This window comes from Haemaphysalis longicornis, unplaced genomic scaffold (assembly GCF_048455015.1).
Source record: "Haemaphysalis longicornis isolate Haplotype H1 unplaced genomic scaffold, Haemaphysalis longicornis Haplotype H1 scaffold_8, whole genome shotgun sequence".
Taxonomy (NCBI): domain Eukaryota; kingdom Metazoa; phylum Arthropoda; class Arachnida; order Ixodida; family Ixodidae; genus Haemaphysalis; species Haemaphysalis longicornis.
In genome coordinates this window covers 152,408,862-152,431,465 of record NW_027526445.1, presented here as the reverse complement: position 1 = coordinate 152,431,465, position 22,604 = coordinate 152,408,862, and the positions used below count along the sequence as shown (strand labels likewise).

At 48.4% G+C, this 22,604-nt stretch overlaps 1 protein-coding gene across 1 annotated transcript; it reads right to left on the bottom strand.

Annotated features, from left to right (window-relative positions):
- Nucleotides 1-12: 12 nt before the first annotated feature.
- Nucleotides 13-20,127, bottom strand: LOC144149471 (tetraspanin-33-like). The gene is made up of 5 exons (XM_077681045.1): nt 19,709-20,127; nt 14,853-15,110; nt 11,365-11,448; nt 3,627-3,851; nt 13-467 (listed from the first exon to the last, which is right to left on the bottom strand). Exons 1-5 carry the CDS (start codon nt 19,838-19,840, stop codon nt 183-185), a joined length of 984 nt encoding a protein of 327 aa, XP_077537171.1. The 5' UTR covers nt 19,841-20,127; the 3' UTR covers nt 13-182.
- Nucleotides 20,128-22,604: the final 2,477 nt, after the last annotated feature.

Genomic DNA, 22,604 nt, shown 5'->3' with positions numbered 1-22,604 from the left:
AGGTGTCTCGTAATGATTTATTTGCATGCGTATACCTTGCATGGCTTGGGCTGACCCGACGTTGATTTGTATATTTCAAGAGATGAAATAAAGCGATTCCTATTACTATTAAATTCGCCAGGAGCCATTGTTTCCATCCGTGCGGCGAGACGAAAAAAATGATCAAATGACGCATACGCCGTCTATTTGTGCCGCCTATGGTGGCGACTGTGCACCAGCTTATGTTTCATGGCAGTCACTTCCCGAAGCGCTTCCAGGCGGGCCTGGGACTTGCGTGCACCGCGCGCCTGCTTCTTGTAGTAGTCGTCGTACAAACGCGTGAGCTCGATCACTTCGTCGTGCACGACACCGGCCATGCAGCGAAGGACAGCCAGCACGGCCGAAACCACCAACAGGATGCCGACCATCAGGTACACGTTGCTCTGGATGAACGCCACAGCGGCGTCCACACAGCTCCGCGTGAAGATCTGCATTGGAGAAAGGAGGGAATTCAGGAACAACCGCCGGTTAGACAGGCTGCAGGTGGAACGCCTCGTGAGAGGGAATGCTCTACTGACAAAACCATTGTAACCAAAGTCTACGCCGTTTATATCCACCGAATGCGAGCAGCAGTCAATACGGAAGGAAAATATCGCGAAAAAATCTTCCAAGCGGTTGTAGGCGGCCGGCGAAGTCCGCGCCCACGTTTATTTTGGTTGCGCCGGCTGCGCCATGGCACACGGACGAGGAGCGCAGAACAGGGTGCCGTTCCAGAAGGGTGCCAAGTCTTCTGAGCACGAGCTGATCGATAATAATGATGATGGTGGCGCTACAGGGCTCGCTGTGGTGGGCCACCGGTGCCACGGGCGCATCAGACAGACGGAATGCGACTGCATGCGCACCTGGGAAGTCGCTGGTCTTCGCCCATCCCAGTTCAGGCCGGGTCCCCGCATCAGCAATAAATGTAGGAAGACACACCCTATATACCGAGACCACGGATCCTTCCTACACTGTTATTATGACCTCCCGAGTGGCATCACGTAGATGGCCATGGGGCACCACCGTTGCGTTAGTAATGGAAAAACTGTAGTTGATTCATCTGTCGTAGGAATCGGTAAGACACGAAAGTGAAATGTGCAGTGAAATCTGCAGCTGAGCATTATTTGCGGGACGGCGGCTGTCTTGTGGGTGTGCTTGGCGAGCGACGTCCTGCTGGCGGGTCGCTTTGGCAAAGGTGTACTAGCGTTATTTCCGTGATGGTTATGACGTCACTGAAATCTTGGTGTATCCCGGCATAAAGCACTTTCGTGTTAAAATATAAAACTTGGAAATGAACAGCCCTAAGTATAACGTACTCTTTAGTACTAAAGGTTGCTTCCCCGCAAGAAGACCCAATGTGCAGGGGTGCACCCTTCACAGGCCGCTTGCTTCGTTGTACTGGCGTCACTTCCGTGACGGATATGACGTAAGTGAAATCGTCGTGTATCCGGGAATAAAACACTGTCGTTTTAAAAAGCTTTACTGTAACAGCGATGCGGTCTAAGCTGGTGTTGGACCAGCGAACGTGCGCAAGAAAGCCTCGCCGAGCGATGACGTCATCGGGCGCGTCGACACCGCTCGATTGATTGATTGACTGATTGATTGATTGATTGATTAATTGATTGATTAATTCTTTATTGTGCCAAGGAGGGCGTGCGCCGTACTGTGGTGAGAGGGATGGAAGGAAGCGGACGATGGACCGTAATTCAAAGAGGGCATTTTTGTTATGGGGGCCTGAAAGCCTTCACCGGGTCACCGGGGTCGGCCCCAGTTAGACTACTCGCGCCAGACCACTCTTAACTGCAAAAGCGGCAATTCTTCGCAATAGAGATGATCCCCCTAATCCAGTATGTGCTTCATGTTGTGGGGTGTTGGGATTAAAGTTTGTTAGGCTCTCTGGGCGATGCTTGGCAAAGTGTGGGCACGTCCACACTAGGTGGTGGAGATCTGATTTGGCGTCAGTGTTGCAAGAGGGGCATCGTGGGTGTGTGTTGAGGCGTTTGTCCACTTCTGGGTAATGCAAGGAGTGTAGACGCCATCTGCGCATAGCTTGTTGATGAAGACTTCCTCGGATATACTGCAGGAGACAGTGTTGGCAAGATAACCAGGGGGTGTAACCCGTTGGTAACGTTGTATTTTTCTTTAGTCAGAAAAGTCGCAGGGCTGGAGGCTGAAAGGGGCACCAGTGGAGGCGTAAAGTTCAAACACCTCTGCGTCGCCTCGTGAGCGCACTGGTTCCCCGGGCCGGCCTGCTCATGGCCTGAAATCCGCTCAGTTCTGATGCGCACGTTGTGGCTTTTGAGGAGTATTTTGTGTAAGAGCTGAACGGGTCGATCCAGGGAGCGTGGTTTGCGAGGTTCTTGAATGGCTTCGAGAACACTCTGTCCGCGCGCTCGTAGCGTGATCTCTCGTATGCTCTTCTCCTCGCCAGTTCACGTGCGTTAGCTCCTCAAGTGGGAAGCACGGACGCCGACTTCGCGAAGACGGTTGCCGCCGATTCTAGCGCGTGCTAACGCAATTCACTTTGGGATAGATGCGAAAGCCTGCGGGCAAAACGATCCGGGTTGGCCATTCATGGAAAACTTTAGGCGGCAAGTTCGGAAATCCATGTGGGGTGCACTCCCTTCACTCCCGAAGAAGGGAGATGACAGGGAGATTGGAGTGGGGGCCACTAGTTCCGCTTGGTCGTATCGCTTGAACGCTCAATGATAACTATGCTTTCATGCTGGCCCATACTACGTCACTAGGTGACCGATAAAAAGCGCAAAGGCTCATGGGTACATTGTCTTCTGCCACTTCCGGTTCGAGAGCTCTCCTGGCCTCCCGTACGCCGGCGGCTTTCCCGCGTGTCTGTGCGTGTTGTTTATCTGTTTCCGCCGAGAAAAAAAAACGCTCATGCATCGCGCAATCAAAGAATAACACCGATTAATCCTACTAGAGGCTTCTCTGAAAGGTAAGCGCTTTGGGAGAAATAAATAACACGCACACGCACGCGCGGGAAAGTCGCCGGCGTACAGGAGTTTAGGAGAGCTCCCGGACCGGAAGTGGCGGGAGCGGACGACGTGCACATGGGCCTTTGCGCCTGTTACCGGTCGCCCCTTGTGCCCATATTGCGTCAGTGCAGTGCTAAATTTGAAAGTTCTCAAATTTTCATGCGTTTTTTTTATTAGAAAACGTCTTTATGGACGGGGCGACAGAGGAGGACACACAACAAAGCGCAGACTAACAACCTGTGTTGATTCTATGCGCATATATACTACTATCAAGTAGACAAGTGGAACCAAGAAAAGTTTAAAATACACAACTAAAATCAGACAGAAAAATTAGAAATAAAATTTTTTTAAAACGCACACTTTCACCATGGCACATGCTGTCTCAACCAGATTAGACACCACCAAGCAACGCGCTTTTCTCTGTTCAAATCGCGTAGCGCAAATTTTATTTATATCTTGTCAGACGTCTTTTATGGCTGGAAAGAAGCTGTGTGGGTTACCAAAGGCTAGTTTTTTCCTAAATAAACAGAGTTTTTTGGTCTTCATGGCTATTTTGATCTTTTTACTACCTTCGTGCATGCGAAGTGGCTCCGAGGGCTTCTGTTTCTTAATCACCTTATTCCAGGCCTGCTGTTCCGTCATGGCGAGCGCGCTGCGGCCGCAGAATCGTCGTTTGAGGCGCGCCTCGAAGTCCAGGCTCTGGTTTTCGGGAGGTCGGCAGCACGAAGCGGGCACCGAGCAGCGCTCCTGGCTCGGGTTGCTCTTGGAACAGTTGAAGTAGATGTTCCGGTTCCAGTCGCGGTACCGATCAGTCGTCAAGCCGCAGCACTCGAATGATGTCTGCGACGTTGGAAAAAGTCACCTGTAAACCAAGCTTTTTAAATGTAAACCAAGCCTTTATTGTAAACCATGCTTTTATTGTAAACCAAGCTTTAATTGGAAACCTGTAAACCAAGCTTTTTAAACCAAGCTTTTTAATTTTAATGTAAACTAAGCTGTAATAAAACTTTTTAATTGAGCTACCACCTGTAAACCAAGTTATCACAAGCGAAAGGTCTGTTTGGCTCGGTTTTGCAAGGACTTTGCACACAGCATTCCATGGAAGTTAGGCTTCATTGGATTTAGCCGCTCTCTCGTTCTCCGCTCCGCCGTCGCTCGCTCTGTTGACGGGTCGACGCGAAGATTTTCCCGACATGCCTCATCTATTGCTCACGCAAAAAAATTACCAGTGGCTTAGCTCGGCTATGCCAGGATATACGTAGCGTAGCTGGTTATTCTAAGCTCTTTCCTGGTTGTCTAGGATTAGCTTGATTATCATGCTTACTGCTGCTTCAATGACACACACACACGGTATACGCATTATGTGACATTTGTATATTTATCAAACGGCTCCGGCGCAGCGTCACCAATCACCCCAGAGCTAAGCTGGTTCCACAGGCGCACGCCGGTGTTGCTGCGACGCACGAGCCATCGGTTGCACACCCGGCCACCCCTCGCATGATCATCAAGAGGACCGGGCCGCCACGTGCGGAACGGAGGTCGGCGAAGACGCTGGGCGCTTGGGGTGTGTGAGAGACGCCGAGCAGCGAGCGACATTCTGTGCGTCGTGTGACGTCACTGCTCCTCGCGCAAGCGCAGCACGGCTCTCCAGGAGCCACGCGAAACTGCTCAACCTCGGCCAGTGTAGCTCACACTACAGTAATAAGTGAAGGTCAAGAACTGCAGAGTCACCTGATTGGCAGCTGGTCACTCCGTGTGCCGACTAGCTGGAAACACTGGCCTCTTTCTTGCCGTCACGTGGGGCGCAGCTTTTTCCGCAAAGCGTCCATCTCCTGCACTGGGAACGCCCAGCATAGCGCTGGCTATTGTTCCCTGCTCCAGCGAGGATTGGATTGTACATCCTCCGTGACCTTTCACCAGGTCCTCAATCAGCTGTGGCACAGAGCATTTGCGACAGGTGTCCTCGAAGGCATCTAGCCTCCTTAAGCTCATATACCTCACTTCAGCTCAGGGCCCCAAGGCCATCTTTTAAAAATGAAGCGCTACGTCTTTTTCTTTCCGCAGACGGATTAAAAGCCATGGTCTGCAAATCTACACGTTCTCTTTGTGTGCCCGCAAAAACACCAGTAACGGCGGGTGGAGAAGGCTAGACACGTTTTAAGATCGGCTTTCGGTTGGTCCTTTAACGGTCCTTGATTTCTCTTTGCTGGATTTTTCAACTCATGGCGGTTGATGCAAGGATATAGAAAGCGTCTACAGGTAGCGCTGTCTAGATATTCGGGATATGTAAGTAAACTCGTCGAAGTCTTATTTGTGGTTGTGTTGTGCAACCAGTAGTAAGAGCCACGAAATTCCTTATTCCAGTGTTTAGCGAAACTTTAGAGCTTTATAATACCGCGTGGAATAGGCAGCAGGAGATTTGAAAAACCATGGGCCGTTCGCAGTCGCTGCGACATCTACCATAATGACGTCACAGTGTCGTGCAATGTCTTGTTGCGCTGCTCTGAGTGTTTAAATTTGTAATTTCCACGTAATTAATGGTTAATATTGACTACTGTTGGTTCAAGTACACGTTATAAAGGTTCAGCATTCTAAGAATCAGCTAAATAAAGCGGACATGAAGACAAAGTACAAGTTTGGTTCATTACAAAGACTACTTTGTCCGCAATTTTATCGCAAAACGACAAACGAGTAATCGCAATGTCAAAGAAAATATATTAACCAGTTGGGCTCACCATCCTCTTTCCGGCGATTTTCTTATGACGTCAAATAATCTTGTCTGTGCGGTTGGCGAACGCCAACCTAAGCCGCCACCCCCAAGAAACATGACCGCGATCGTAATTGGGGCCTCTAGTTATGTCGATTTGAATGTTAACGTAACGTTCACACATTGGTAACTACGTTTTAGTTCTGGTCCACAATAAGTCACTCTTGCCCATATTACATGACTATGTAGCGAAATTTGAAAGGTCATTATATTTGTTGCGGTTTAACAGTGGAGTTGTTGCTGGCCGTAATGTATGGCGTGTAACCTGTTAAATTATGAAGAAAAGGCGGAGAGCTCGTGACCGCGTGCCTCAGGCGACCGCCGAGCGTCTCCGGCTCGCGCAGCGGCTTTGGCAAAGCAAAGAAACGAAAAACTTGCGAAAACCCCGAGGAGCGCCCTACGTTGACTAGCAACCAACTACGCTACAGCTGGCGCAACACCTTCTTGCACGCAACCTCGACGCGACTGCAGGAACGCCGGGCATGCGTCGTGAACGTACGCGCCGCCGCTGCGCCCCAGCTGTCGTCATGCCCTACCGCGCATGCAATGATTGACATGAGGAACGCGACGATATCGCTGCATATGCGATGACTACTACCAGCACAGTGCAAAGCGACGGCGGAACATGCAAATAAACAATTTCAAACTTGTACAAATGCGTGGTGAAGTGTCCTTCAGTGCTCACGTAGAAAGAAATCCTGCAGCTTTACTGTGGTTCAAAGCCTTAATAGAGCGACTTAGTGGAAGCTTCGTCAGTTTTTTTTTATTACAAACACCTTTGGCGGCTGGAACGGAGCTGAGTGAGTTACCGAAGTCCGGTTCTTCTAAACTGAACGAAGTTTTACGTTGTCTGCATGGTCCCTTTAAGTCATGTGCTCCACGTTAGCCAATCGGCGAGGAACACGACGTGAAGGAAACGAAAATTTAGAACGAACTTCAGCCGTAAAAACCCGAGTAGTTCCGACGAGAAAACGGGGCACATGGCCTACGACTTTAAAGGGGCACTGACACAAAATTTTGAAGGCGAGATAACTTCGGAGATAGATTGGTGGGAACACATATACATCATCTGCAAAATATCAGCGGTGAATACAGCCTAGAACATATTTAAAATCAATTTTGAAGTGTGCGAAACGCAACCGAGCGGCCAGCAGAGGACCACGCGCAAGTGTAAATAAACAACATCCAAACACGTCACGAGTTTGTGTTTGCCGCTCCCGCACTGCCGGCTCGCCGCTCCAATCGGAGGGCCGGAGGGCGGAGCTTCTGCTCTCGAGAACGAACGACCCGATCGTTGGCGGCGGAGGCGCCGTGATTTCGTCAGCTCATCGGGCAGCTGGCCGCGACCAAAGTTCTACAGCGATTCCAGGCACTCTGTTTCTATTACTGTTTATTACCATTGGATGTGGAAACGCGCCGGAGGCACGAAAAGCCCACTGAGCAAGCCGCACGGTCGCTGTGCAGGCGGCGTCCACGGCCGCGAAGTGGCCCACGCCGGCGCAGGTAGCTCGAGTGATAGCTTGTTACCGCTGCACGAAATTGTCCCCAAGTCCCGACCATGGTGGCTTACATGAGAAAGGAGTTAATGATGCCATGGCGGGTTGCATTAAAAATTGTCATCTGCACCGCTTACGAGAGCGGCACTCGAATATCCGCCGCAGTGCTAAGCCGAACACATCTGTAGGCGGACCTGTAGGCAGACCGGCCGGCTGCTCCCAGCGCGCGTCTTGCCACCCACCGTCTCGAGCGTCGCGCGTCGTTCGTTAGCCGCGGTAGCATTTGCACTCGCAGCGCCTGCGTCACATCCACGGTCGCTTTTTAATTAGGCGCCTCACGAGATCAGTACGGGGGGGCATTCGCAGAAACTGCCGTCGATGCGGATTCGACAGTGCTACGGCGGCTCTGCTCTGTAACTGTGATATCCCTCCGACGGTCACGTGGTCAGCTTTGTTCACACAAAATCCACAAAATCCATCGTTTCGCGGCACTCGCTGAAACCGAAACTGCGACTGGCCGCATTGAAAATGCCTCTAATTAAACAACCGTCGCACGCTGAAGCAAATGAGGTTTCTACAGGTTATAAGTAGGTCACTAGCTACTTATCGCAACAAAAAAAACAAGATGCAAAATTTTTGTGTCAGTGCCCCTTTAAAGGGACCCCGAAAAGCTTTGTGAAGGTGGCAATCAAATGCATTCAGGTGGTAGAACACATAACGGGGGATTTTTGAGCCAACTGTGAGCCCCATACGTTGTACAGATAATTTGTAAACAATTTTTGAAGATCGCCTTTCTCAGCCGATGAGCGCGACGCCGCAGCGAGCCGACCGCGGCTGATGCAACTGCGACCGCGGGTGACGCAACGGCGATCGCTGCTGACGCAACGGCGAAGGCGCCCCCTGATTCGCCCAATCGCCGGCAAGGTCGGCCGCCGGCGGCGTCACTGCAATTGGCTTCCGGCTGCTCTTCCTCCTTCCTGCGCGATCCCCAGGCAAATGCGGCAAAGGCCTGGTCCGCAGTGATTGACGCGAGCCTAGGCGCAGGAATGTAGCTAGCTGCTTTGAAGGAGGCAGAGAGGGAGGAGGAGTCGATCGGCAAGTGGGGAGAGGTGCATTTAATTGCTTCTGGCGCAGCTAATACTGAATGTAGATCAATAATTCCAACGGCATTGCATCGCTATATTGGTGCTACGTGACAATACAGGCCTTTTGTAACTTTTACAGAAGGCTTTTCTGGGTCCCTTTAAGACTTACGTGGCAACATAAGCAACGTTAGTAGGAAATGCTGACAAACGACCCCGGGGCTCTACCAAAGTTACCTCCATGTCTTTCCCGTCTTGACGCAGTTCCTCCTTCTCTCTCTTCCGGCCGTACCATTAGAACATTCCATTTCCCAGTGGGTACAAGCCAGGCGCTTCCTGTGTTCACCCGGCGCCCTCTACTGGTTCGCTTAGAACACTCCTTCTACTACTATATAAACAACTGCAAAAATAACACTAAGGTAGAATCGCGGTTTTTGGAGTGAGGGCCCTGGGTTTGAGTCCCAGCAATGCACTTTTTTGTAGCGTGAGCTACACTGGACGAGGTTAAGCAGTTTCGCGTGGCTCCTGGAGAGCCGTGCTGCGCATGCGCGAGGATCAGTGACGTCACACGGCGCACAGAATGTTGCTCGCTGCCCGGCGTCTCTCACACACCCCACGCGCCCAGCGTTTTCGCCCACCTCTGTTCCGCACGTGGCGGCCCGGTCCACTTGATGATCATGCGAAGGGTGGCAGGGTGTGGAACCGATGGCTCGTGCGTCGCAGAAACACCGGCGTGCACCTGTGGAACCAGCCTAGCTCTGGGGCGATTGGTGACGGAGCCGCTTGATAAATATACGTGTGTCACATAATGCGTATGCCGTGTGTGTGTGTCACTGGAGCAGCTGTAAGCATGATAATCAAGTTAATCCTAGATAACCAAGAAAGCTAATAACGAGCTGAACCTTAGCTCACGCTACGTATATCCTGGCATAGCCGAGCTAAGCCGCTGCTATTTTTTTTCTTCTGGAAGCCCGTGATGTTTTGATTGTAAAATGTGTTTGAAATTAATTCTACCCAGTAGTTGTAAATAATTGTAGTTTGGTGTTGTTTAGGTTAGTTCAGGAGTGGGGTACAGCATACGAACACACTTAAAGGGACACTGAAGTGATATGTAAACATTGCGGGATTACTAGCGCAAATTGTAGTCCGGAGTCCCCAGGCCATGTTTCGACCACTCTGGGCGCGTTTACGCGATTTTATTTAGTAGAAAAATTAACTCGAAAATGCTGTCCTCCTCTCTTTACGTTCGCCCATTTTCTGCGGCGTTTTCATGTGACGTCACGAGGAGCCGAGCTCGCAATTGGCTGCGCTACTGCACGGCTCCCCGGCCTTCAGACAGAGTCAGCCAGCCCAGCGTTTCGTCCGCTGGCCGCCGACGGGTCGTCGCAATTCGTTCGCTCAGTTGAAACAAAGCCAGGACACGTTTGTGAATGGAAGAATGTGCCTTTCTTTACTTGGCTAGTTTGTACTCTGTATCTAGCTCCAAGTCAAGGTCGCTTCACACAAGCGCTGCACAAGCGCACATGCGACGCTTCGCTGACTGGTACGCCAGTAGGAAAATATAAGGCCTCTTGAAGGCGGGAGAAGAGTCAGCGAAGTCAATATAGGTACTAAGGAAATAAAATCAACTGATATTTTTACCGTACAGCGTAAAACTAGGGTTCGGGAGGCACTTTTTTGCGCTGGGCGAACAAGCACAGCGGCCAGCAGCACGACTACGCATCTGCGAACGCTTTTCCGTCTAAGAAATGCAATTGCTAGACGTGAGATATTGTGGAAACTTGGGGGATGCTTAGTGCACGAGCTCAAAACAACAAATAGTCACCTAAGCTGCTTGGAATACTAAAACTAAATAAAAGTGTAAACTGGTTATACATTATATACCTTATATTTCGAAGGTCGGCAGCGGTCGCCCCTGGCCGAGTGGTTTTGAGTGCTAGGTGTCATCGCAAATGTTTTGCAAGTCACAAGTTCGAATCCCCGCGGGTAGGTGCTTCTTTTTTTTTATAAGTTAACGTTTTCGTTTTCCGCCGATGTTTTCTATACTGAGTTCACCTTTTTTGGGCCGCAACGTTCATTGCTCCACGAACTAGTTCACAGAACGCGCGCAGGCTGGCACTGGCGCGCTAGCGAGTTCTCGTTGGCGTGCTGTTGCCATAAGCACCGACTGCTTGCGGGCAGTGGGCACAGGACAGAATCAACAGACCCTTGGCCTGGTGCGAACACGCTTTTTACGATACAGGCATGAGTGAGGCGAGCTCCAAATATAGGGGAAAAGCGCATGGCATTTGAGCGTCTGCGGGGACGCGGAGGGCGTTCATGCACTGCGTATGCCTCAGCTAGTGAATGCTACGATTCCAAGCCGTCCTGGGAGGCTTATCTTATGCATTTTACAGCCGACAACATGGCAGAAGCGCGGTACGATGATTACTGAGATATTGATAATGCCCATCCAACAACGCCATTGGTCGTGTTTTACAGAAACGAAACCGAAACTTGTTTGATTGCTAACCTTGGGCATCGTCCAATCACGGTGCCCCCTCCTCCCAGCGTCCCAGCCTTAGTTGGTGCGGCCGCCGCAAACCGCGCATGGTAGTTTTTCTTCTTTCGCGCTTTGTAAAATAATTACCGATTTGTCAACCGGGTAAACGATGAAAAGTGTGCTAATTTGAGCCAGTCTACGCAGTGCAAGCAAAAACGGGAGCTTGACAAATTCACTTCAGTGTCCCTTTAATAAACGCTCCGTATCACACCTGATCAGCCGGGCTTGTACCTATCCCAGAACGGAATATCACCGTACACCAGTTACGCCTGCAAGACGTACAGTGTGTGAGCTTTGCCACGACATATTTAATACCCCGGAATGCAAAATGGGATGGTAGATCTTGAGAAATACATTTGCTTCGCGAAACCAGAGTTTGTATGCGGCCTCTGATCATGACCAGCTGTGGCTCCAGCAAGAGCCAAAAAGCAGCGTTTCCGCTGTAAGTTAGAACACATTGACTCACCTGCACATAATCAACGAGTCGGGCATAATCTAGGTTGTCCCTGTAGCTCTCGATCATCTCTATGGAGAACAGGCTTTTGGCGCTCTGCAGGCAACATACGATTGTTTCGAAGAGAAAGAGTAATGTAAGAATGAAGAACGTCTCAAAGAAAACACAAATGATATTCATCATCATCATCGTCGTCGTCGTCGTCGTCATCATCATCATGTCTATGTCCACAGCAGGACGAAGAAACTGCAGTGGACATGGATATTTAGACGTACAATATCTTCTGTCCTGCGCTGACGGAGTGTATTCCTTACCGCCGGACTTGCCTATTTGTCCTGGCATCGTTGTAATCGTCATCTCTTCCCACCGTCCTGTAGCAACTCTTATCCTGGAGCCCACCGGTTGTTTTTTCGTCGCATTAATTGCCTTGATGATGAGGATGTTCCTCGGGGAATGGCACATACCAAGTCAGGGAATCGGCCAACTTCCCTGTCTTTTCGGTGTTCACCCTTTGTTCCATGGTGCGTTGGGCTGACATAAGCTTTCTTTGAAGGTGTTTAGTGAGGCTGCCAGTTTCTCCACAGAAGTCATTACCGGTCATACCCATTGGCTTAATACCATTTATTTTAGGAACAGAACTGTACTGCTGTTAAATCTATCATTAACGACATATGAAAATTACAACTCTTTTTTCTTAACAGGCCATCTATTTCCTTACCTTCCTTACTGAGAGTAAGAGAAGAAGCTTCTGAACTCAAGGTCCCCTTTCAAGCACGCACAAGACAGCCACCATTCATTTCATTCCACCTAAAGTTCATCTATACAGCTCCCGGAGGGAGCTAAGAGTTGCGCGACCATCCGCCATCTTGTTATCCGTATTGCTGCGGGAAAGCCACCCGTCGTGCGTGAAGGAGCCGTGCCGGCATGCTTCCTACGGCGGCCGACACGCGGTGGGGGCGCTTCGGTCGGCGGCGCCTTACGGCGGTTACGCTGGATTCCTGCGATGTCGCCTTCTAAACACTATGTGATTCAAACTTTTTTAAGGCCATTATGACCGCATATGCCTCAAATCTTGTCGGAAATGAGTTCAGAGATCAAATGGGCACTGCTGCTGCATGTAGGAATACAATGACCATAACAATACCACCCTACACCGACCTCAAATGCCACGAATAAAACCCCGCTTAGGACGATGCACTACTCACTCACTCAACAGATACATGGAAGCTGAGCTAGAGGGATTGCGGATAGGCCACACACACGCGACGCAGTCCCACCTGGTCACTGGCTCTCCAAGACCCCTGTGCAGTAGGCGCGGAGCGGGCCTGTCCGTAATTCACATCCTCACTCAATGCACACCACTCGATACAACACGACGCAAGTACTTTCCAGAGCTGTACGGACAGCCCATTCCGCTGCACCCATCTTCCATCATAGCCGACGATCCCACGTGTCCTGTTAATCGTATTTTTAAGTTTCTGAGACACACCAAATTTTTACACCTCATTACATATCACACATAGTCTTACCTGGCCCTATAAACCAGTCATCCTCATTGCCTGTTAGCCCATGTCACGTTATTTTTGGGGGACAAGATTTAGTATGCAACGTATCACCAGTTCCAGTAAATAGCGATATTCTTGGGGCTATTTGTCCTTTGTCGGCCTCACGCCATTTAAATAAATAAATAAATAAATAAATAAATAAATAAATAAATAAATAAATAAATAAATAAATAAATAAATAAATCATTCAGAGGTGTCCTTCTGTTCATTATTTGAGAATGTTGGCCGTGTTAGCACCAGACTAATGCATAAAAAACTGGCAAAAGCTATTGGGCATAAAAAAAAAATTATTTAATTCCTTCCTTCCCTCAAACATGGCATAACGTTTCATTTGTAATACTCTGAGATGAGTGCTGAGCGCCAAAAAATAAAACAACTTTTATGTCTAGATCCACAATTAGAGGCCAGACCTTAACCTGTCACCCCATTTGCTCATTCTTAGTATACCTCTACTTGGCCAGAGCAGTGTGAGTAAACGTTGGTGTAACTGAAGCAGCTAACTGAAGAGCTAGTGTGCGAACATCCATGAGAGAAACTTAATCTTAAGCGCGAACTGACACAGGGCGAGAGAGGGAGACAAGACCAGCGCTGGTCTTGTTTCCCTTTGTCGTCCCTGTGTCAGTTCGCGCTTAAATTTCCCCCATGGATGAAGAAGCCAGAAGGTAAGAGAACTGGTGTCCTATATATATATATATATATATATATATATATATATATATATATATATATATATATATATATATTGTAACGAGAAGACGAGGAAGTGGACTGTGCAGCCTAGTGCGATGGGCATCGTACACCGACGAAGACGAAGACGGTTGGCGTGGGGTTATCGCTCGTGCTGTGATGGCCGAATTGTAAATAGCCTGAATCTCTTTCTGTAAATAGATCGCTTCAACATCGACCATGGTTCATGTCATCCGTCCTGCCCCGCACCTCCACCAAAACATGTTACGTGGCGGCAGGACGGATGACATGAACCATGGTCGATGCTGAAGCGATCTATTTACAGAAAGAGATTCAGGCTATTTACAATTCGGCCATCACAGCACGAGCGATAACCCCACGCCAACCGTCTTCGTCTTCGTCGGTGTACGATGCCCATCGCACTAGGCTGCACAGTCCACTTCCTCGTCTTCTCGTTACATGACCAAAACATGTTACGTGGCGGCAGGACGGATGACATGAACCATGGTCGATGCTGAAGCGATCTATTTACAGAAAGAGATTCAGGCTATTTACAATTCGGCCATCACAGCACGAGCGATAACCCCACGCAAACCGTCTTCGTCTTCGTCGGTGTACGATGCCCATCGCACTAGGCTGCACAGTCCACTTCCTCGTCTTCTCGTTACAATATATATATATTAACCTTCACCAGCTTTAGCGTGGCAAAGCTTTCGAACCATAGGACAAAGCAGATCACATACCGCGCAGTAATACCTTAAAGCGGTCAACGAGGATGCTTAAATAGTAACGCTTTACGAGGAAAAATACTGGGAAACAGCCGAAACACCCTAAAGGGCCATGATGTTATCTGGGGTGAAATCCTCGGTTTCGTCCATTTCACGGCAGTTTCGAAGCGTCCGTTTCGACCAAACCCCAATTGGATTAGAGCAGATGACCGGACGTGACGCAGCACAAGGAAAACATGTGACTGGACAGAGGCCTCACAAGTGCAACTACGTCACGACTGAAATGGACGTTAAGCGGACATTTTGGAAACGTAGAAACCTCACAATCTCGCTCTCCTGGTTCCCTACGCTAACTCAGAGCTCACTAAAACCACACTGAACACTCCCTGAGTGGAAAGCGTTCGCCGTGTCGACTGTTTACACCAGGAATACGTCTCTTGAACGCCACATTGGCACCGTGCACCACTAACTAGAAGCTGAGGCTATGATCCACACGTTGGGCATCACTCATCGCTCTTACGTTCTTGCTGAGAAATTGAATGCCCACGGCGCCTACGGCAAGCAGCCCGTTGATGACGATCAGCAGAATGAGGCCGTTGAGGTACCACCGCAGCAGGCACACGTTCTCCCGTAGCGCGCCGACGAAACCTGTGAAGCTGATGACGAGTAGCACTCCAGAAACGACCAGGGCCGTGATCTCCAAGTTCACCATGAAGCTGAGAAGCAGCGACCGGTCGCGGAAGGAGATCTCGCCGAACCGGTCCACCATGCTCACCACCTGGTGATAAAGAAAGCGGAAGACCCGTTGGCGGATATGTTCAAACGCGCGTGAGCATCTCAGCCCTCCTCTCGCGAAGTGGAAGGCTCCGCCAGATGCGTATGCCTTGTGTAGGCCTTTGACGGCGTTTCTCGCACTCCCTTCGCACATCCTTACAACCGGGCTTTGCGTTCTGACCGTCTAAGCGGTCGTATGTGACCGCTTTAACGGCGGCGTGGGTGGCCTGGGCGAAGCACCTTACGGCCGAGGCTTGTCCGGCGTCCGACGTCCGTGCTCACGGCACAGCACCATGTAAATCGAAACCTCTGTGAACTAAAGGTTCACAAAAAGGGAACAAGAACGAAATAAAAGGTTTACAAAAGGTGAGAGAGAGAGAGAGAGAGAGAGAGAGAGAGAGAGAGAGAGAGAGAGAGAGAGAGAGAGAGAGAGAGAGAGAGAGAGAGAGAGAGAGAGTTGAGCAGCTTCGTGTATGTGGCGCCTGGAGAGCCGTGCTGCGCATGAACGAGGAGAATTAAATTGGATTGAATTGAATCGGATTGAATTTGGATTTGGATTGTATTGGATTGGATTGGGTTAAATTGAATTGTGTTGTGTTGGACTGGAACTGTATATACTGTAGACGCGAACGAACCGCCGCCGCAGTCAATGACATCACTCACTCCGCACGTGCTCTGTCCTCTGTTCTTCTGTCGCACTGCGCTCACGGATGGACGGCGCGAATTTCTGCCACGTACCACACCCATTCCTCACTGAATAATAGTTATTTAGCGAGGCTGCTGGAACAATACCATGTATAGCCAGAGATGGACCAGAGCCCGAAGTACCACGGACAATTAAGTGAACGGCTCACAGGAGCGCTGATACCTCATCCTGAGTTCTCGGTATTTGTTACACTTGCAGTGATCAATTGCCCGAACCGTCGCACTCGCAAGAAGGCAAGGCCACGGAGCGCCAACAATTAAGACGCTAACGTCAGCCACTATGCGAACGGAGATAACTTTAAGCGAAACAAATGTGGTAAATAGTCAGTTAAATAAAATTTTGTTTTAAAAGTATAGCTACTAGTCTATAGTCAATAGTATATTTATTGTATAGTATAATATTTATTGTATATTGTATAGTATAATAGTATAGTTATATTGACTATTTATAGTCAATATAAATAGCCAGTTAAATAAAATTTTGTTTTAAATGTATAGCTACTAGTCTAGTCAATAGTATAACGATATTAACGGTTGTAAAACAGAAAGTCATGTTCTCACACGTTCGCTGCGCAGTGGTGACTGCCAACTTCTGTTGTAATGCAGCCCCCATGAAGGTACTATACTCGTTACAAATAACGTGTCATAACTAAAGCGAACGAAAGATTGAACAAAAATTTCATTCTGGTTTTGGGATTGTAAAGTGAGCGTACGCCGGCCGGTTGGTATAAATTAAGTGACAGGAAGAAGCAAGAAATAGAGTTATGCTCAGTGAAGTCAGTCGCCTCGCCTCCCGCAGTTCACTGTCGCCAGCTTGCGAATTTTGGTTTAGTCTAATGAAAAACTTTCCACTTATGCTCAGACAGTTTTGTTCTCGGGTGAATGGGCACATGTGTGCTAACGCAACGAACGGTAAAAATGAGCCCCAAGCAGTTTCGAAGACTATATATGGTGGCTGCGCCTAATCTCACGGCAGTTTCCATAAAAGCTGGCTGGTCTAAAATTTGTTGAATAATATTACGTCCCAAAGTAACCTAACGTAACAACCTCACCGAACCTGGCGTAACCTAACCGAACGCGTCATAACCTACCCAAATCCAATCCAACTGCAACAAACCTAATCTAACCCAGCCCAACGACACAGAACACAACCTATATTAAACGTAATTCAATTCATTCTAGAAGTCCTGTGCGTCGATCTCTTGATACAGCAAAAACGAGAGCACAAAGAAGTATTAACAAAATCACGATGACCGATAAAATTTGAAAGCTAAAAAAAAAAAAGATCGCGATGTTGGCCTTGAACCTGAGCCTTCTGGTTGAAAACTAAGTGCAACACCACAGCGCTACAGGGACTTTTTTTTCTTTATTGCAATATTTCAATACAAAACACGCACCATCAAACAAAACACTGCAACGATAAAACTGCTAGTCATCACCTTGCCAGCAGAAAAACGATTAAAATTGTTTGAGGTTCGTCAGTGTTTCCATCACAGGCAACCCCTCTGGAGGCTCAGGCTGAGCCCTCCACACTTCAAAAATCATACGCATTGAATCACCGAAATATTGTCTTGACGTGCCGTTCGTCAGGGTTGCCCATTGTCTCCGTTGCTTTTTTGTTTGTATATTGAAGCCTTTTGTTTAAGTGTAATCAGGAGCGAAGACGTCAAAGGGTTTAAACTTCAGTCGAGTGAAGTGCGGGTGCTAGCTTACGCTGATGACATTGCTCTTTTTTTTCTTGATAGGAGAAGCACAAGCATTGCTGTAAACACCTTGAAAATTTTTTGTAAGTACAGTGCCAGTGGTGTTAATTGGCAGAAATGTCTAGGCTTCTGGCATGGCCACTGGGACAGTACGCCTAGTGTTTTCGAGTGTATCAGCTGGCAGACGATGCCGGTGAAGTATTTTGGAGTGCCCCTCGAGAACTATGTAGACAGCGACCCTTATTGGCGCAGCCAAACAGTCGAACTGCGTGAAAAGGCCGAGAAATGGAAGGGTAGCGGACTTTCAATATTTGCGAGGGCATCAGTGTGTAATGTGTTTTTAATTAGCAAACTGTGGTGCGTTCTACAGGTGTTGCATTGTTCGAGGGCACATGTACAGACCTTGCACAGAGTTTTTGCTGTGTTCATTTCGGAGTCGTCATGGGAGAGAACCAGCCGCACGAACTTGTTTCGGCGCGTGCGTCTTGGTGGTCTGTCATTATCGCATCTGTTTTTGCGTCAAGTGGTAAATCGTTTTTTTGTTTCTTCTGGATGTGAAAGACCCCTTTTTAGCGCACTGTGTGTCAGGTGAAGTTGGCAAGAGAGCTCCCTGAGTTTTTTGTAACGTCAGCTTCTTTTTATTTTGGCGCAACGAAAGGCTACTTCCGTGAGGTGGTACTAGCCACCATGTTTTTGCGTACACGCTTCACGCTAGAGTACTTATCTAGTGTGACGCGTAAAAGATTGTATAATGACCTCGTTGATTCCGTACTTCCCGTTCCTTTGTATAGATCACTGTAGCGTGTAGGGCCAGGGCAGGATGTGCTTAAGCGTGTGAAACGTATGGCGATTGGCCCATGGGTTAAGACGTTTTTCTTTAAACTTCACTCGGGCGTCCTTGATATGAAAACGTGGCAGAAGGAAAAGGGAATGTTTTTGCCGGGTGGGGTTGACTGCTACCCGTGCAGAAAACCTGAGACTATAGAACACGTGTTTTTGGACTGCTGGGACGGGGTCTTCTTTTGGGACGTGCTTCAGCGGACCCTCAAAAAAGATTTCCCCCTGGACGCTCACGCCATTAGGTTTTTACCGATTGAGAGTGACGAAGTACCTTACGACCTCGTGATGGTCCTGGCCCTACATGCAATTTGGAAATCCCGCATGGCCATACGCCATAGGAGCGCTACAGGGACAGCTGCAAACGCGGCTTCGTAAAGAATAGAGAGTTTTAGCTGACCGTTTTTGACGCTCCGCTATGCTCCCGACGTTTCGCTCAGCACAACCGGAGAGTCACCAGCCGAAAGGCTTTTAGCTAAGCGATAACCGTATCTCCCTCGACGGGGAATGATTCGCGTGACTGGTCGTTTCGCGTGCGCTTGTAAACCAAAACTTCATCCTAAAGGAAACATAAGAATTTGTATTTGGTCACCCAAACAAAGCAAAATACCGTGTTTCTTGGCCTCATTTAACCTTTTTTTATAATGTAGTCGCTGACATAGTATGATTTTTGTAAATAACAATAAAGAAGGCGATAAACCTTGGAATAGCCAAGCCAAGGCTGCCTTTCTCGGCGCTGCATAGAAGCAGCCCCGCGCTTCGGTCGACGTTTTTCGCTTCCGTTCTAAAGATCTTTGAGGTGTGTGGCACCATCGCCTATTCGGAAGCGCTTTCGCACCTTCGTCGCTCGTGTTTCAAATGAAGAAACGAAGTTCGCTGTAGCGCGCTCGCATCGCGGGGGCAGCCATATTAAAATTCCGCACTGTAGCGTAAGCTGCCGCGACGGTCCGCTAAGAGGCTCCCTCCAGCGGAGCGGGGCCCCGCTCCGGTATCTTCGGTAGCGCGCTAGCGCGCCACGCATGCGCAATGGCGCTCCCGCTTGCTATCGGAGCGGAGCGGACCGTCTGAAACGGTCAGCTAAAACTCTCTAATATTTATCCCATAAAATCTCCGCGTATACGTGCTTAACCAATGAGAGGCGACTGCCGTGAGTAAGTTCTGACGGTAATTCTCATGGTTGCCGGAATAATAGACACTACCATATACGGTGGTTGGTAGTAAGGCAAAAGCGCCATAAGATGTTACTGCCGATTTCATTTGGAGGCTGGGTCCGTTACGCAAGAAAGAAGTTAACGGGAAGCTATGCTTGGGCGTCACGTCTATGCCGAGTCGATGATTGGAAGGAGCCGACTCTTACGCATATGAAGGCGACGATGCAGCAGATGGCGAAGACTGCCAGGTTGACGAACACGAGGGGCAGTCGGTGCAGCGGGTTGACGTCGACGATGAGCGTGGACTCGCCCCTCTTGGGCTTGGGGATCTTCTTCATGGCCGACTACTGGATGGACCCGGGCAGCGGGAGCAGCTGAGCGGCTTGCTCTTGTCGTGGTGGTATGGTGGCCCGAAAAATGGCGTGGTAGCTTGGGGTGTGCTGGGGCCAGTTCCTTCTTCTTCTTCCTCTTGGTGCGATAACGCGTGCCAATTCCTGCGCAACGTCTCGAGCACGGCTGCGTGCTTCTAATGCCTTCGATGAAGGTGGTACGTACATTCACTGAACCGGGGATAGCCAGGCTGCGTTTTTCCAAACGCTTCGCTGCACAGAGCACCCACGTCTGTTCGCGCGCTGGGGAACGGCAATTCAACGTGGTCACCGGCTGCGCCCCAAACTTTAAGCGACCTAAAACATGCCAAATCACCATTATTAACAAAAAACAACGCGTAGACTTGAGCTTAGAAAAAACAACTAAATTAAAAAAAAAGTTAAGCAATACAAAAGCAGATAGACGTGGTGGGACGGACTGTAACCAAAGCGGTCAGCGCCAGTACGCCGTTCTCTACACTGAGACTACAGAGCCCGAACGATAGGCTCGTTTTGGCAGGCGCTCAAAAGAATAGCGCGCGCAGGGACATCACACATGTCACGTGGGTGCGCTGTGCACCGAAGCGTTTGGAAACAGGCAAACAAGGCTTCTACGCTCGGGTCAGGGTTGGTTTGTTGGTTGGTTATTTATTTATTTATTTATTTATACATACATACATACATACATACATACATACATACATACATACATACATACATACATACATACATACATACATACTGCAGCCCCCAATTCGGGCTACGGCAGGAGTGAGCATTCACAGAACAAAAAATAGCAATTAAACAAATCAACAGAGCAATACAACAAAAGAACAGTTACGCAAATCAGAAAGGGCAAGTAAAATTTTTTGCAGCGGAAGGGAGCGAGTATCACCGGGCAATCCATTCAAGAGTTCGGCAGTGAAAGGGAAAACACTAAATTTGAATGCATTGGTTCGACAATGGTAAGGCTTGATATTAAGGTGGTGATTTCATCGAGTAATTGACGGCGAGGTAAATGAGATGTAGGTATTCTCAGACATGCGATAGACTGAGGTAATAAAACAGTAAAACAATTTCATAGAATCATGTAGTCGGCGCGTGCGTAGTGTGGTGAGTTCAAGAGAAGACATGGCGAGGGAAAGCGTAAAGTAGTGGCCATAGCGATTACAAATAAATCTGACAGCTTTTTTTTGAATGGCCTCGATTATATCGATTTCACCCTGCTTGTGTGGGTTCCATACGGGGCATTCGTAGTCAAGCACAGGACGAATCACTGTTTTATACATTTGTAATTTAGTGCTTTTTGGGGATTGGGACAGTGTTCGTCTTAAATAACCTAATTTTTTTTAAAGATTTTGTGCAGATAAAGTTAATATGCTGAAACCAAGATAGATTGCTGGAAAAAACAACACCAAGATATTTGTATTCTGTTACTTTTTTAAAGGTGGATCCGTTCAACGAGTACGTGAAGCAGGAAGGGGACTTACTATTTGTGAAAGACAGAAGCACGGATTTGTTAAAATTTATACTCATTTGCCATTTTGCACATCATTCACAAAATTTAGTAAATGAATCATTTAGACGATGATCAATTTCAGGAGAGTCAATGGGTTCATGCAAAACACAATCATCCGCATACAAACGAATATTAGTGGGGACGTTATCAGGCAAACCGTTATTATACAGTAGAAACAGTAACGGGCCAAGTACAGAACCTTGCGGAACGCCTGAAGTAACACTAACAATATCAGAGTCAGTCGAGTTATAACAAACGTACTGCGAGTGCTCAGAAAGAAAATTGGAAATTCAAGTAACTAGTTGTGGGTTGTTTAATATGTTGTTTAATTTACATAGTAAGTTAGAGGGAAGTACAGTCAGGTACGGTGTCGAACGCTTTCGAAAACTCAATAAATAGTGCGTCAACCTGGTTACTAATGTGTCTATATTACTAGTAATGTCGTGCACGAATTCGGTTAGCGGCGTAACAGTACTATAACCTCATCTGAATCCATGTTGGAAGTTAGAAAAAAGATTGTTAGATTCGAGAAATGCAATAGTATGTTTGTAAATATTATGCTCTAATAGCTTGCAGGAATGAGCGGTATGAGAGATGAGCCTGTAATTGCTGAAGACTTGCTTGTCTCCAGGTTTATGTAAAGGTATTATTTTGCCATTTTTCCAAGAGATCTGGGAACGGAACAAGATTTTAAGGATTTATTGAAAATTATTGTAAGGTATTGAGAGGTCCAAAGAGAGTAGCGAACGAGAAATATGTTAGGGATACCATCGGGTCCATTACATTTTTTAGTGTACAAATTAATAGCGCTTTCCATTGGGTGAACAGGAGCACTTCTAACTGCACCCAAAGTGCTCTCGCGAGTTGTGGCGTCTTCCAGTGGTCGGGCAGGAGCAGGGACGTTGTGTTTCATAGGTCGAGGAGGAGCACTTTTTTGGCGCCGAGAGCAGCCGAGAGCAGTTTTCGGTGCTCCGTCGCCAGCGGCGGAGTAACAGGGAACGCCGAGGAAGTCACATGACCTCTTTTACGTCATTTCTGGTTTTATCCCTGGGTGGCGGAGGAAAAATGGTGGAATCCAGCAGCCGCGATAGTCGCTCAGTGCGTACGGCAGCAGCTAAGCGCGGCCGTCTGGACGATGCTGCTACTTTTAGATGATGAAAGCACCACAGATTCAAGCGCAAACTCATCATCGGACAGCAGTAGCAGCAGCAGCAA

Bases quoted from the DNA above. Each gene is read 5' to 3' on its own strand.
- LOC144149471 (XM_077681045.1), bottom strand. From the start codon at position 19,840: ATGAAGAAGATCCCCAAGCCCAAGAGGGGCGAGTCCACGCTCATCGTC. The intron at 11,449-14,852 runs GTAAGAGCGATG...TGTTGCCTGCAG, and splicing joins TTCAATTTCTCAGCAAGAAC to AGCGCCAAAAGCCTGTTCTC. The intron at 468-3,626 runs GTGATTAAGAAA...TCTCCAATGCAG, and splicing joins AACAGCAGGCCTGGAATAAG to ATCTTCACGCGGAGCTGTGT.